This window comes from Chrysochloris asiatica, unplaced genomic scaffold (assembly GCF_000296735.1).
Source record: "Chrysochloris asiatica unplaced genomic scaffold, ChrAsi1.0 scaffold00312, whole genome shotgun sequence".
Classification (NCBI taxonomy): domain Eukaryota; kingdom Metazoa; phylum Chordata; class Mammalia; order Afrosoricida; family Chrysochloridae; genus Chrysochloris; species Chrysochloris asiatica.
The window spans coordinates 750,399-767,249 of NW_006408830.1; the positions used below are offsets into that span (position 1 = coordinate 750,399).

Genomic DNA, 16,851 nt, shown 5'->3' on the forward strand with positions numbered 1-16,851 from the left:
TTGGAAGAAGTGCAGCAAGAGTGCTCCTTAGAGGCCAGGAGGCCAAAGTTCGTCTCTCATACTTCGGACATATTGTCAGGAGGGACTAGTTGCTGGAGGATATCATGTTTGGTAGGTGGAAGGTCAGAGAAAAAGAGGAAGACCCCCAGAGAGATGTATTGGTAAAATGGCAGCATCAATGGGCTCAAGCGTGGCAACAATCGTGAGGTCAGCCCAGGATCGGGCAGTGTTTTGTTCTGCTATGCATAAGGTTGCTATGAGTTGGTACCGACTCAATGGCACCTAACAATAACAGCAATATGGAGGAATCTCATAAGCATAATGTTGAGCAAAAGAGGCCAGGTGCCAAAATCTACATGTTGTTGTTAAATTATGTCAAGTCGGTTCCAAGTCATAGTGACCCTGTATAAGGCTTCCGAGGAACAGCTGTTGGGTTTGAACTACCAACCTTGTGATTTGTCATCCAGTGCTGGTCCTACAGTGCCGCACCAGGAATCTAAAATCTACATACTCGATAACTCAATTAAGCTAAAAAGCAGGCCAACCCACAGTGAAAGAGATCAAGTGGTTACTCTTGGGGGTGGGTAGCAATCTGATGGGGCATGAGGGGGCTTCTGGACTCTTCAAAGGTTCTACTTCTTGATCTGGTGCTGGTAACATGGTATCACTTTGTGTGACAATTTGCCATGCTTCACACTTTCGATTTGTGCGCTTCTCTGTAGATATGTTTCATATCAATAAAAATGTTTGCTTAGAACTATGAATTAAGAGTATCAATTATAAAACATAAATTACATCTGTTTGATTTACAGCAGGTATAAATGATCAGCCTTCCTAGTAAACTAGAAAACACAAGTCAAGCAAAACTAAGAGCCTTTTGCTGTTAAATCAACTGCCCTCTGTCAAACTGGGTTATTTGGTATTTTCTTCACACACAGACAAGCCATGCATTAGTGTTTGTGTTAGTCTCCTGGCCTGTGCCTGGTTTCACTTTCTCTCTTGGTTACAGCAAGTTTTTGAAAATGTGTTGAAATACGACCCCCCTCTCCTTTTTCCCCCTCACTGCAGTTTAAGCCCCATGACTCTCACAGCATTTCCATTTTCCACTTGGTTCAGAATCCCTGGAGGAGGTTGGAAAGAAGACAGTATCTCTTATTGAGGACCTTGGACAGCAAACAATGAGCACCGTTCATCCAGCCAGCATTCGTCCTGCTGTCTGCCTCTGGGTGCCACCAACTTGCCTCCAGCCTAGTCAGTTCCTGAAATAATTCTGTCTTTGCATCTTTAGTCTCCCCACTCCAATCTGTCCTCCATATGATAGCCAGAGGGATTGTCCCTCACACTCAAATCCAACCACATTTATTTTATACCTTAAAACCTTCTACATAAAACACATGCATACACAACACATCCCTCCACAGCAACCTACTACCAGTCTAATAAATGCTACAACCCTTAACATGATTTTCAATTTGGGTACAAGATACCTTTCCAAGTTAATCTCCTATCTCACCTCCCCAGGTCCATACTCCAACCTGTTCCTTGTTTCCTTTCAGTCTTGTTAGCTTGTCCACAGAATTCCTCCACTCATCCTTCAAGGCCAACTCACATGCCGCCTCCTCCAGGAAGCCTGGTTAATGCTTGACATTTTCTACATTGAAGCATGTGTCTCTGAACTTGACCACAACAGGGGTCCACAACGGGGCTCTATCACACCTCTCCATACCCTTCAGTGCCTCGCCAAGTGTCTCTCACATAGAAATTACTATAGAAATCAGGAATAGAATGAATTTGGCTCGTTGTCTGTTCGTCATGTATTTTCTTGGGAATACAGGTGACTCTTGGGGCCTAGAAGACGAGGAGCTATTTGTCATTCTCATTCAATAGCCTCAACTGACTTTGGTTTCTGCTTTCTTCTCACCATGTGACAGTCTGTTTTCTCATCTGCTAAACTGGGGTTAGATATTCGTTGTCCAGGATTGTTAGAACTGTGTATAAAGTAAGAGGCAGCAGACACTGGGGGCTCAGGAATAACAGGGACAAGCATTTGCATACAGACTTTATAAAATCTATTCAGGCAACTCCCTGCTTCTCTCTGGATTTTCCTTGGCTTGTGGCTGAGTTCCAGTTCAGGAAGGATGAAGTTGTAAATTATGTTTTATAATTGATACTTTTACCCTGGGGGTGAAGACATACGGATGTTCTTAGACAGGAGTTTTCTAAGAATGGAAACAAAGTCTCTTATTTCTCCTTCTCCCCAACACAGCCAAGCTCAACTTCTTACCCAATCCCTTGAGAATATGAACTGTCACTTAGCCCTTGGTGCCCAGAATAAAACTTAAAACAGAAGGCTGTCAACAGGTACTTTCTACATGAATATGCGAGCCTGTGGTTGTACAAAGGAGCCCTGGCAGCATGCTGTTAGGTGCTGTTGAGTCGGTACCGACTCGTAGTAACCCAACACACGATAGAATGAAACACTGCCTGGTCTTGCACCAACCTCACAATCGTTGCTACGCTTGAGCCCATTGCTGTGGCCACTTTGCCAATCCATATCGTTGGGGGTGTCTTCCTCTTTTTCACTGACCCTTCACTTTACCAAGCATGATGTCCTTCTCCAGGGACTGGTCCCTCCTGAAAATTTGCCCCAAGTATGAGAGACAAAGTCTGGGAGCATTCTAGTTGTACTTCTTCCAACACAAGATTTATTTGTTCTTTTGGCAGTCCATAGTACTCCTCCAACACCATAACTCAAATGCATCAATTCTACAGTCTTTTCTATTCATTATCCAACTTTCACACGCATATGAGGTTATTGAAAATACCATGGCTTGGGTCAGGCGCACCTTAGTCCTTATACTGATATCTTTGCTCTTGAGTACTTTAAAGAGGTCTTGTGCAAGCACATTTGCCGAATGCAACATGTCATTTGATTTCTTGACTGCTGCTTCCGTGAGTGTTGATGGTTGATCTGAGCAAAATGAAATCTTTGACAACTTCAAGTTTTTCTCCATTTATCTTGATTTTGCTTATTGTTCTAGTGGGGAGGATTTTTGTTTTCTTGACATTGAAGTGCAATCCATACCAAAGGCTGTGTTCTTTGATCTTCAGCAGTGAGTATTTTGAGTCCTCTTTGCTTTCAGCAAGCAAGGTTGTATCATCTGCATATTGCAAGCTGTTAATGAGTCTTCCTCCAACGCTGATGCCCCGCTTTTCTTCATATAACCCAGCTTCTCACATGACGTGCTCAGCATACAGGTTGAAAGAATACAACCCTGTCACATAACTTTCCTAAATTTAAATCATTCAGTGTCCCTGTGCTCTGTTCTCGATCTATGTACAGGTTCCTCATGAACACAATTAAGTGTTCTAGAATAGTCAGCCTCTGCAATGTTGTCCATAGCTTGTCATTATTTCTGTAATTGAAAGCCTTTGTGTAATCAATAAAGCACAGATAAACATCTTTCTGGTGTTTTCTGCTTTTAGCCACAATGCATCTGATGTCAGCAATGATAGTCCTCATTTCACATCCTCATCTGAAACCAGTTTGAACCTTGGGCAGCTCCCTGTCAATGTACTGCTACAGTTATTTTTGAATTATCTTTAGCAAAGTTATACTTGCATGTGATATTAGTGATATTGTCCAATGATTTCTGCATTCCATGGATCACCTCTCTTTGGAATGGGTACAAATATGGATGTCTTCCAGCCAGCTGACCAAATAGTTGTCTTCCAAATTTGTTGGCATAGATGAGTGAGTGCCTCCAATGCCACATGAGTTGGTTAAAGATTTCCATTTTTATTCCATCAATTCCTGGTGCCTTGTTCTTTGCCAATTCCTTCAATGCACCTTGGACTTCTCCCTTCAGGATCATTGGCTCTTGATCATATGCTACCTTTTGAAACCGCTGAACATCGACCATTTCTTTTTGGTGCAGTGACTCTGTGAATTCCTTCCAACGTCTTTTGATGTTTTTTCGCCCATATTCAATATTGTAAGTTGAGGTTGGAATTTTTCTTCAGTTTCTTCAGCTTGAGAAATGCTGAGCGTGTTCTTCTGGCTTTCTAACTCCAGATCACTGCACATTTCATTAAAATATTTGACTTTGTCTTTTCTAGCTGTTCTTTGAAAATTTCTATGAAATTCTTTTACCTCCTGGTGGCATTGTTGTTAAGTGATGTTGAGTTGGTTCTGACTCTTAGCGACTCTATATAGGGTTTCTGAGGAGCAGCTGGTGGGTTTGAACTGCTGACCTTGGGGTTTACAGTCCAGTGCTGATCCTGCAGTGCCACACCAGGAGTGGCATAGTGGGTTAAAGATTGGGCTGCTAACTGGAGGAGGATGAGGCTTTCTGTTCCTGTAAAGATTTATAGCCTTGAGCACCCTATGGGGCAGTTCTACTCCACTTTACAGGCTTAGTATGGGTCTCAATGAATGCAGCAGCAGTGGGTTTGGTGGGTTAGTATGGTACAAATGATTAGTAACATTCTCACTGTTAACAGAAAGTTTGAAGGTTCAAGTCTACCCTGAGGCACCTTAGAAGAAAGATCTGAAAAATCAGCCACTGAAAACGCTACAGAGCACAGTTCTAATCTGACACACACGTGATTGCCACACATTAGAATCAACTCCACAGCAACTGGTTTAGATGACGTATGAATGCATGAGCAAGAGAAAACACCAAGTGACTTCTCCTAGGCACCCACACTGAACTCTGAGGGCATGGCCACCACTCATCTGTGAATTTGTCCCACTGTGGTGACTAGCAGGTTGCTATGATGCTGGAAGCTATGCCAGCAGGGCCACCCATGGTGGACAGGTGTCAGCTGAGCTTCCAGACAAAGACAGACCAAGGAGAAGAAGAAGTGGACCGCTTTCTGAAAGGTTGCTGTTGTTAAGTGTTGTTGAGTCGGTTCCAATGCATGGCGACCCAGTCTAGGGTTTCCGAGGAGCAGATGGTGAGTTTGAACCACTGTCCTTACGGTCCAGTGCATTATCCTGCGGCACCACACTTGCAGTCACCGAAAATCTTATGAATAGCAGTGGAATAGGATCTGATACAGTGTTGGGAGCTGAGCCCCTCAGGTTGGAAGGCACTTAAAATACCCCTGGGGAAGAGCTGCCTCCCCAAATAGAGCTGACCTTAATCACATGGATGGAGTAAAGCTTTCAGGATCCAAGGCGCTCCTTAGAGGATGGTGAGACTTCACCTCTCATACTTTTGAAATGTTGTCAGGAAGAACATCATGCATGGTAAAGTGGAGGGTCAGTGAAAAGGGGGGAAAGAAGACCCCCAATGAGATCGATTGATACAGTGGTAGCAATAACGGGCTCAGACTTAACAACAATTGTGAGGATGGCACAGGACCGGGCAGTGTTTCATTCTGTTGTGCACAGGGTCGCTAGGCGTTAGAACCAGTTCTATGTCACTTAACAAGTAAGGGTGCAAAGCCAGTGCTCATACCCAGCTACCTGACCTCTGTGAAATCCACACAGGGACAGAATCACTATGCATGAACACACACAGCATGGTAAATGCAGGCGTAATTATGACACACATGTCACTGTGCTCAATTTGACCAGTGCTGTGTGCATGATCCCTAAACATACACTCACACACACCATCAGCACTATAGACATACACAGAGGTAGGCTATGTATGCACGGGTCCCAAACACACCCCATGGTCCACACATGGCTGGGACCAGGGTACTAAGTGATGCAACTGCCTTTGGCACACAATTTAAGGGGGAGGGAACTCAGTAATCAAGATAAATAATATTTTAATGCAATCTTCTTCAAAATCAAATTAATGAAAAACAATCCATCATATGCATTTTCAATAACCTCATATGCATGTGAAAGATGGACAGTGAATAAGGTTATGGTGTTGGAGGAGAATATTGAATGTGCCGTGTGCTACCAAAAGAACCAACAGATCTGTTTTGGAAGAAGTGCCGCCAGAGTGCTCCTTGGAGGCCAAGGTGGCCAAACTTCATCTCTCATACTTCAGACATATTGTCAGGAGGGACCAGTCGTTGGAGAAGGATATCATGTTTGGTAAGGTGGAGGGTTAGAGAAAAAGAGGAAGACCCCCCAACAAGATGGATTGGCAAAGTGGCAGCATTGATGGGCTCGAGCGTGGCAGCAATAGTGAGGTTGGCTCAGGATCTGGCAGTGATTTATTCTGCTGTGCATAAGGTCACTATGAGTTGGTACCGACTCGATGGCACCTAACAACAACATCAACAATCCATCATATGGTGTATGGGGAATGTAAATAATGTCATTGAATTTTACACACAAAAATGGTTGAAATGGCATGTTTGTTATAGACATTTTAGCACAATAAAAGGGTAGTGGTAGAATTCTCGCCTTCCATGTGGGAGCCTTGGGTTCCTGGCCTGTCTATCTTAAATGTAACCACCACTTGTCTGTGGATGGAGACTTGCATGTTGTTGTGATGAATAGGTTTCAGCAGAGCTTCCAGATTAAGACTAAGAAGAAAGTCCTGGCAATCTACTTCCAAAGAATTAAGCCACGAAGACCCTATGGATCACAACAGTCTGATCCTATGGTTCATGGAGTCACCGTAAGTCAGGGGTCGACTCCCCTACCTCACCCTAGTCCTGATCCTTGTGTGTCTTTACAAGTTTGATGTTTTATTTGTTTGAGGCATTCTGCTCCCATAAAGATATACAGCCTTGGAAACCCTATACAGAGTTACTAGGAGTTGGAATCAGCTCCACAGCACACCACAACCTTTTTATTAACATTGAGCTAAAATGCTTATTTTGCCTACTGAATTTTCTTGGTGTCCCCTTAAACTTTGTACCTGGGCTGACTGTTCCACTTGCTGCCTCACTTTGGCCCAGGCTCTGACACACCACTTAGGCACGTGTACTCCCACGCCTGACCAAAGTCAAAACGATGCACACACGTCCTGCACAAAGGACGTTCCACCACTAGGTGTCGCTCCATCCCCCTGATCTTAGGCCCAGCCCCAACCTTGCTCAGTCCTAAAAAAAAGTCTAAATCATTTATCCCTCCGACCCCTTCAGACTTCCTTTGGTGGTGGTTGTTATGTGCTGTGGAGTCGGCTACGACTCATAGCGACCCTGTACAGGGTTTCCGAGGCTGTAAATCTTTATGGGAGCAGAAAGCCTCATCTTTCTCCCGCGGAACAGCTGGAAGTTTCGAACTGCTGACCTTGCGGGCCACAGCCCGATTCATAACCACTACGCTACCAGAGCTTCCTTTACTTCCCTCCAATGGAATATTCACTTTTTTTTTTTTTAAGGAGCCGGGCAACAACGTCTTAATCTCAAATAATGGTGCCCTACGACGCTGGAGTCCTGGTGCGGTGCTGTAGGTTAATGTGCCAGACTGCAAAGCCATTTGAACTGCAAGCTCACCAGCTGCTCCTCGGAAACCCTATACAGGATCGCTATGGGTCAGAACCGACTAGATGGCACTTAACAACAACGATGAGCACGGAATTGCAAACCACAAGATCCGCAGTTCCAGTGTGCTAGCCGTTGCTAGAGAAAGATGAGGCTTTCAGCTCTCATGAAGTTAAGGCCTAGGAAACCCTATACAAGGTAGCTATGAGACGAAGCCGACTCTAACACTTAACAACAACAATAATGGAGTCCTGTGTGGCGCTGTAGATAAACTCTGAACTGCTAACCACATGTCTGCGGTTCAAACCTACCAGCCACCCCTTGGAAACGTTATATGGGGTTATGAGTCAGAACCAACTCTACCGGCAATGAACAACAATGATGGTTGTGGGCTCGAAACAAGTATATGGTGAGCCCAGGCCAAAGTGCTTCCCTGACCTTCAATCACAAGAGTCCAGTAAGTTAAGAAAGATGTTGGGCAGACCACAACTGTGTGCATGTGTTTGTGTGCACGTGTGAATTTCATCACTCATCTGTCAGTTTGTTGTACTATGATAGCTTTCCTGTACCTAAGGTGCTAGAATATATGCCACTGGTATTTCAAATACCAGCATGGTCAGCCATGGTAAACTTCCATGATTGTCAGAGCTTCCAGATTGAGACAAACTTGGACGGAAGCCTGGAAGATCTACTTCTGAAAAGTAGCCAATGAAAACCTCGTGGATCACAACCGAATGCTGTCTGACACAGTGCTGGAAGAAGAGCCCCTAGGCTGGAAGATTCTCAAAATACACAGTGGCCGTGACAATGGATCGACTATACCAGAGAGAGTGAAGATGGACAGGACCAAGCTTTTCATTCTATTGTACATAGGATGAGTCAGCGTTAATGTGACAGCAACTAACCATCCATTCATTTATTCCATTCATATTTATTTAGCACTTACTGTGCACCAGGCTGTGTTCTAGGCTCTAGGAACACAACAAATACCTCTGGAGGGAGGGGAAGCAATGAGCAAATAAACAAGTCATGGGGGGCAGCATCAAGAACTATGGAGAAAAACAACACAGGATAAGAGCTCAACAGTGGTGGTGAAAAGGGGAAATATTTGAGAAGGCTGGTCAAGACAGGCTTCTCCGAGAAAGTGACATTTGAGCAGCTACCTGAAGGAGGAGAAAGAGAGAGAGCCATGTAGCTAACTGGGGGAACAGTGTCTCAGGCAGAAGGAATGACAAGTGCAAAAGACTTGAGGCATGGGATCCCAAGTGAACTTCTCTCTCTTATCCTGTGGAAACCCAAGGAAAGAAGTGGTCCCAAACACCAATAATGAGATGTGTGCACCTAGATCTTAAGAAGGACTTCCCAGTGGTCAGGAAGAGGGTATCTGCACCACAGGGAAGATGGTGGGACTGTGAAGCCATCTGGTAGCTCCTAGGTCAGTCTTGGGCCAGATCCCAGAACAGACCTTGGATGAATGGATGGATGGATGGATGGATGAATGGATGGATGGATGGAGATGGATGGATGGATGGATGGATGGATAGATGGATGGATGGGGATGGATGGATGGGTGGGTGGATGGGTGAATGGGTGGGTGAATGGGTGGATGGATGGATGGATGGATGGATGGATGGATGGATGGATGGAGATGGATGGAAGGATGGATGGGGATGGATGGATGGGTGGGTGGATGGGTGAATGGGTGGGTTAATGGGTGGATGGGTGGGTAGATGGGTGGATGCAGATGGATGGGTGGATGGGTGGGTGGATGGATGGATGGATGGATGGGGATGAGTGGGTGGGTGGATGGATGGATGAATGGATGATGTCTCTGATAAGTCCTCTCAGAGTTAAATCCAAACTTCAACTCATAACCTGCAGATTCCCATGTGGTATAGCCCCTCCTGGCTTCCTTGCCTGCATATCTCACCACTTGCCTCCTTGCTCATTCCTTTCCAGTTCCACTGGCCTCCTCATTACTCTGCAAACACACCAAGTTCATTCCTACCACAGGGCCTTTGCAGCTGCTGTTCCCATACCCAGAATGCTCTTCCCTCATATGGATCACCTTGTTCAGGTGTCACCTCAGATACCACCTCCTTAGAGATAACTTCTCTGACCATTACATCACCCTTTAATCCCTTTGTTGTTGTTATTGTTAGATAACATTGAGTTGGTTCTGACTCATAGAGTCCCCATGTACAACAGAACAAAATACTGCCTGGTTCTGCACCATCCTCACAGCTGTTGCAATGTTTCAGCCTCTAGGTCAGTCCATTTGATTGAGGCTCTTAGTCTTTTTCACTGACCCTCTACTTTACCATGTATGATATCCTTTTCCAGAGACTGGTCCCTTCTGATAACATGTCCAAAGTATGTGATACAAAGTCTAGCTATTCTCACTTCTGTGGAGTATTCTGGCTGTATTTCTTCCAAAACAATTTTGCCTGTATTTCTGGCAGCTTTTGGTATATTCAGTATTCTTTGCTAACACCATACTTTAAATGCATCAATTCTTCTTCAGTCTTCCTTATTCATTGTTAACTTTTCACATGCCTATGAAGTAATTGAAAATATCATCTTGGGTCAAGCATGCCTTAGTTCTCAAAGTGACATCTTTGCTCTTTAATACTCTTTTAAGAGGTATTTTGCAGCAGATCTGCCCAATGCAATATGTCTTTTGATTGCTTACTGCTACTTCCATGATATTGTAGATCTAAGTAAAATGAAATCCTTGACAACTTCAATCTTCTCTGCATTTATCATGATTTTGTTTATTGGTCTAGTTGTGAAGATTTTTTGTTTTCTCTATGTTGAGGCGTAATTCATACTGAAGGCTGTAGTCTTTGATCTTCATCAGTAAGTGCTTCAAGTCCTCTTCACTTTCAGCAAGCAAGGTTGTGTCATCTGCATATCTCAGGTTTTTAAGAATCATTCTTGAATCCTGATGTTGTGTTCTTCATACAGGCCAATTTCTTGAATTATTTGCTCAGCATACAGATTGAATAAGTATGGTGAGTGGCTGCAACCCTGATGCACACCTTTCCTGATTTCAAACCACTCAGTATCCCCTTGGTCTGTTTGAATAACTGCTTCTTGGTTTATAAACAGATTCCACAAGAGCACAATTAAATGTTTTGGAATTCTCATTCTTTGAAATGTTATCCATGATTTATTAGGATCCACAGAATCAAATGCCTTTGCATAGTCAATAAAACACAGGTAAGCATCTTTTTGGTATCCTCTGATCAGCAATGATACCCTTCGTTCCATGTTCTCTTTTGAATCCGGCTTGAATTTCGGGCAGTTCTCTGTCAATGTACTGCTACAACTGTTTTTTGAATTATCTTCAGCAAAATTTTATTTGTATGTGATAGTAATAATATTGTTTGATAATTTCTGTATTCTGTGGAGTCACCCTTTTTTTGCAATTGGACACAACATAGGGCTCCTTGAGTTGGTTGGCACCTCCAGCCATGACTTGTTTAATCAGGTTTAGCCTTGTTCGTTATCCTCCATGCTAATGGCATCGTAGTATCTATTTCTTTTATTATTGTCTGGCAAGGGTGCCAGAAGGTCAGATTTAGGATGACAAAAATCTTGACCACTTGACTCACAGCTGTCTCCCCAGACGTTAAATAACTGTTGGTGGTTGAATGGGCGGATGAATGACTTCTAGGAGGGGCCCTGTCAGTGGCGGGGGAGGGGCCTCTGGAAAGCGATTAAGGGGACAAAGAAGGGTGTTGCTGTTGTTAAATTCCTTCGAATTGGTTATAACTCACAGTGACCCTGTATAGGGTTTCTGAGGAGTGGCTGGTGGGTTTGAACCAACAGCCTCATGGTTAGCAGTCCAATGCTTATTCTACAGCACCACACCAGTACTCCAAGAAATACAGTATCCTATCCTATCTCAGACTGGATCTAGGCTCCTTCCTCCCCTGGGATGTCAAGCTGGATGGGCAAGCATAGGGGTTGAGGCAGTTTTACTATTCTAAAATTCCCAAAGAGGCATTGTGACCCCACTATTGTTGTTGATGTGTTAAATGCTGTCAGGTTGGTTCTGACCCATAGCGACCCTGTATAAGGTTTCCGAGCAGAGGCTGGTAAGCTTGAACCACCGACCCTGCAGTTCAAGCCGACCTTGTAGTCCAGCGCATTAGCCCACAGGGCCACACCAGAACTCCTGTGAGCCCACTAGCCCTGCCCTAACTGATCACCTCAGTTTAGCTCCAGCTGCATCCACCTTTTAGCCCAGTCTTACTGCCCCCTCCTAATTGAAGTCCTGCCCCCAAGCAATCCCACTTAGTTTCACATGGAACCAACGCCCTCCAAGACCTGGGGTCAGTCTTATTGACCCCCAATAGCATCTCTCATGTAACTCTCCTGAGCCCGTAACCTATCTAACACGGGAAGGGAAATCTAGAGTTTTCCCAGGGGCAACGCAAGGGTGGGAGAACCTCCACGTGGTGGTTTAAGGGTCCAGCTTCCACTTGGTCCTTGTTCATTTTCTCCAGCCGTCAGTGTGTGTTTGTCTTTGGGTCTCTTTCTCTCATCCATCTCTCTGACTCACATGCCAGCTGACAAACTACTGTATGCCAACCTGATTCTGGTCACCTAGTTTGTGAGGGAAGGGACCCCACAATCTCTTCTTGAAAGCTGGAAACCCTTCCATTCCATTCCCCCTCCTAGTGAGTCCTGGTGTGGCGCTGCAGGATAATGCACTGGACTGCAAGGTCAGTTTGAACCACAAGGTCAGCAGTTCAAACTCACTGCCGCTCCTTGGAAACCCTTTACAGGGCACTACTCAATAGCACTTAACAACAACAACAACCTTCAATCCCCTCTAGTGATGTCTACACAAAAACCATCCATGTTCATGGTCATTGAGTCCACTTGTGTGTTAGTGTAGAACTGTGCTCCATAGGGTTTTTAGTGGCTGAATTTTTGAATGAAGATTGCCAGGACTTTCTTCCGAGCTGCCTGCATGTAGATTTGATCTGTTTGCACCATTTCATGGAGTGAGAGGTGGATTTATTTAACGAAAGTGTAAACACATGGGCTCGGGAGCTAGAATGCCTGGCTTCAGTCCTAGCTCTGCCCCTCCTGAGTGGTCAGAGCTTGAGCAAGTGACCGGTGACCTAATGTTTCTGCACCTTAGTTTCTTCATCTGTAAAATAGGGTAACACTAACACTCACTGTAGATGCTGGGAGAATTAAATGCCACAGTTCATGTTGTATGCTTGAAACAGCACCCTACACAGAGTAAGCACTCGATATATTTTATTACTCTTTATTCCAGTTTCTCTCTGATCTACAGCTCTGAGATCTTGAAGGTGTTTCCACCTCCAAGATGGAGGAGGCTTCCCAATTGCTGATGAAAACTTGGGACCCGACATTTTGCAAGTCTCCAGGAGACAGGGGTTCATTGGGAGAGAGACTTGCTTTGGTGAAAGCGTGAATGGGGGTGTGTGTGTGTGAGGTGTCCACTTTAGTGACCATACACAGTCTTGTACCACCATTCACATGTTCACACCTTTTTTCGAAGAGATTTACTTAAGTATGAAGCTCAGTCACCTCAAAACTGGTGCACACAGCCACACACTTGGTCACAGGCATTTTGTACAGCACCAGTATTAGGGACACAATCACACACAGTCCTTTATACAAAGCTACAGTGCCGAAATGCCCAGAGAGTCACACAGACACACGTCCGTGGCAGGCTCACAGGGTCACACCAACCCTCCGGACAGCCATCCACTGTCACACATGGACCCTCTGGGATCACACCCCATTCACTCACGAACAACACAGAAATCCTCCCAACCTCGTACATAAACTCCCCTCAGTCACACCCAGCCAGGGACGCAAGGCCACACACGCTCCCCCAGCACCTGCATCCCGTCAGTCACTCACACGTGAGTCCCGCCCCCTTCCCAACACTGGGGGTGCGGGCGGCGCTGGGAGCCCCAGAATCTGACACCTCCAGCCATGATGAGAAGAGTGTAGGGTAGGCGACACCCCAGGGCCCCCTGAAGTTTCTCCCCCAACTCTGCCCCCTCCCCACCTCCCAGCTCCTGCGAGATGGCGGGTGTGGGCTCCGGGTCACTGAGGGATTGAGATCCCCGGAAACCTGAGTCTAGCTGCCCCCAAACCATCTCAGGTTCAGGTAGAATTTAAAGCCCTCCCCCCCAAGCCGAGGTGCCCGTCTCAGCCCCTCCGCAGCGACCCCCGCCCCTCTCGAACCCTGCAGCCCCGGGGGTTTGTGGCGCTCTAGACCCGCTTCTCCAGGAACCCCCAAGCCCACACCTGCCCACCGGGCCCTTACCTGTCCGGCGAGGCCTGGGCACAGCAGCAGCATCAGCAGAGGCGGCGGGACCGTGAGCGGCCACATGACGCGCCCCTGGCCCGCGCCCCGGCCCCCCGCCCGCCCTAGTGGCGCCTCGGCGCGGGGACCGCGACCATGCGTGACCCCGCCCTCCTGGCCCAGGCGACCCTCCGCCGCCGCCTCCCCCGCCTCTCCCGCGGCCGGGATTCCTCCAGCCCCAGCCCCCTCGCTCGCTCCCGGTCTTTGTTGCGGGCTCCGCCCCCGGCCCCGCCCCCAGCTCGTCTTTGGGACCCGACTGAGCCGGGTCTGCGGGTGGGGAAGGTGAGAGCAGGGACTCATCGGACAATATCCCACAGCCTCCCAGGACATTTTGAGGATGGGTCTCGGAGCTAAGGGAGGGAGTGTCCGTCACGTGTTGGTGAATTTCACCTTCTTTGACGTTTTTCCCTAGGAAGACGCGGGTGTGTGGGGGGGGGCGGGGAGCGCGCGCGTGTGTTTGTGTGTAGGGGGAAATTAGTGGACTGGGGGAGAGTAGAATGAAGGCCTGGTAGCAGAGATAAATGGACCTTCCGCCTTAAAAAAAAACAAACAAAAAAATACTAAACAAAAAAATCAACAGGAAAACTAAGGCAGACCCTTAAAATTGGAAGTTTAGGGGAGGATGAGGCAGAGATGAAAACCACGAAAGGGAGTCCAACAGACAGAGATGAGGACAACGAAAGAGGACGGACAGCTAGGTGGACTAGATCCCCAAAGAATGAATCACCGTCTCACTCTCCCCGATGCCCACTCTGGTCTAAAAACCTCCCCTCTTCCCCTGCCACACCTGGGACAATCTCTCCCTCCTGTTTCACTGGCTCTAGATGTGAAAGCAGAGCCCCAGAAAATCAAATACTATGGTAACCTGCCTGCGGGACGTATGACGACGCCCTGGTATTCCCTGCCTTCATTACATACTCCCCTGCCTTTCCCTGCCTCTCACTCCTACATCAGCCTCTCCACACACTTTCAATCCCCACAGCCCATCAATTGCTTCTTTGGAACAGGTAAGTTAGGTTGTGGAGAAATGCAGCCATAATATGAGGCAGCTTCAAAAACTTCTTGGAAATTCTGAATTAAAAGTCATTTTCCCAAGGACTTTTTGAAGCCTTCTCATACATGGGAGACGTTTGCAAGTTTGCAGGTTTCTCGTACATGCTGACTTTGAGGTTTGCAGCCCGATTCGTAAGCACTATGCTACCAGAGCTCTTTTTGTTGTTGTTAGGTGGCCTCAAGTCAGTACCAACTCATAGTGACCCTCTGCGCAACAGAACCAAACACTGCAGGTCCTGCACAAACCTCACCATCATAATTGTTACGCTTGAGCCCATTGCTGCGGCCAGTGTGTCAGTCCATCTTGTTTCAGGTCCTGCTCTTTTTCGCTGACTCACCACTTTACTAACCATGATGTCATGTCCTTCTCCAGGGTCTGGTCCCTCCTGATGATATGTGTGAAGTATGAGAGAGAAAGTCTAGTCATCTTGACGTCTAAGGAACACTCTGGCTGTACTTCTTCCAACACAGATGTGTTTGTTCTTTTGACAGCCCATGGTACTTTTAATATTCTTCTCAGACAACATTACTTAAATACATCAATTCTTCTACCTCTACCATCTTCCTTATTCATTGTCCAACTTTAACATGCATATGAGGCTATTTATTGAAAATACCATTAACTTAGTCCTCAAACTGACATCTTCGCTTATGAACACTTCAAAGAGGTCTTGTGCAGCAGATTTGTCTAATGCAATGTGTTTTTTGATTTCCTGACTACTGCTTCCATGAGTATTGATGGTTGATCTAAGTAAAATGAAGTCTTCGACAGTTTCAATCTCTTCTTCATTTATCTTGATTTTTATCAGTCCAATGGTGAAGATTTTTGTTTTCTTTACATTGAGGTGCAACCCATACCGAAGGCTGTGGTCTTTGATCTTCATCAGTAAGTATCTTAAGTCCTCTTCGCTTTCCATAAGCAAGGTTGTGTCATCTGCACAGCGCAGGTTATTAATGAGCCTTCTTCCAATCCTGATGCCACGTTTTTCTTCATATAATCCAGTTTGATTGAAAACAAAGAATACCAGAAAGATGTTTACTTCTGCTTTCGACTATGTGGGTCATGAAAAGCTATGGATATTGCAAAGAATGGATATTCAGAACATTTAACTGTGCTCATAAGGATCGTGGATATAGGCCAAGAGGCAGTCATTCCAATAGAACAAGGAATACTGAATGGCTTACAATCAGGAAGTGTGTGTTCCAGGGTTGTATTCTTTCACCATATTTATTCAATCTGTATGCTGAGCCAATAATCCAAGAAACTGGATTATAGGAAGGCATCAGGATTGGAAGAAGGCTCATTAATAACCTGCGCTGTGCAGATGACACAACCTTGCTTATGGAAAGCGAAGAGGACTTAAGATACTTACTGATGAAGATCAAAGACCACAGCCTTCGGTATGGGTTGCACCTCAATGTAAAGAAAACAAAAATCCTCACAATTGGACCAATAAATAACATCAGGATAAATGGGAAAAAGATTAAAGTTGTTAAAGACTTCCTTTTGCTTGGGTCAACAATCAAAATTGATGAAAGCAAGAGTCAAGAAAACAAACAATGTATTGCATTAAGCGAATCTGCTACACAAGACATCTTTTAAGTATTCAAGAGCCAATAGATCAGTTTGAGGATTAAACCAAGCCTGACCCAAGTCATGGTATTTTCAGTCATCTCATATACATATGAATAAGGAAGACCATAAGGAGCTCTGGTAGCGTAGTGGTTACGAATCGGGCTGTGAACCTTAAGGTCAGCGGTTCGAAACTACCAGCCTCTCCGTGGGAGAAAGATGAGGCTTTCTACTCCCGTAAAGATTTACACCCTCGGAAACCCTGTACAGGGTCGCTATGGGTCGGAACCGACTCGACGGCACTTAACAACAACAACAACAAGGAAGACCATAGAAGAATTGATGCATTTGAGTTATGGTGTTGGAGAAGAATATTGAAAGTGCCATAGGCTTCCAAAAGAACAAACAAATCTGTTGGGAGAAGTATAGCCAGAATTCTCCTTAGAAGTTAAGATGC

At 45.6% G+C, this 16,851-nt stretch overlaps 1 protein-coding gene across 1 annotated transcript in view; it reads right to left on the reverse strand.

The window, feature by feature from the left end:
* Positions 1 to 13,816, reverse strand: part of OLFM2 (olfactomedin 2) — a 118,395-nt gene extending 104,579 nt beyond the window's left edge. Inside the window, exon 1 of the mRNA XM_006875076.1 lies at positions 13,730 to 13,816. Within this exon, the coding sequence (XP_006875138.1) occupies positions 13,730 to 13,795 (66 nt within the window). The 5' untranslated portion in view covers positions 13,796 to 13,816. The remainder of the gene's footprint in view (positions 1 to 13,729) is intronic.
* Between the last annotated feature and the right edge of the window lie 3,035 nt (positions 13,817 to 16,851).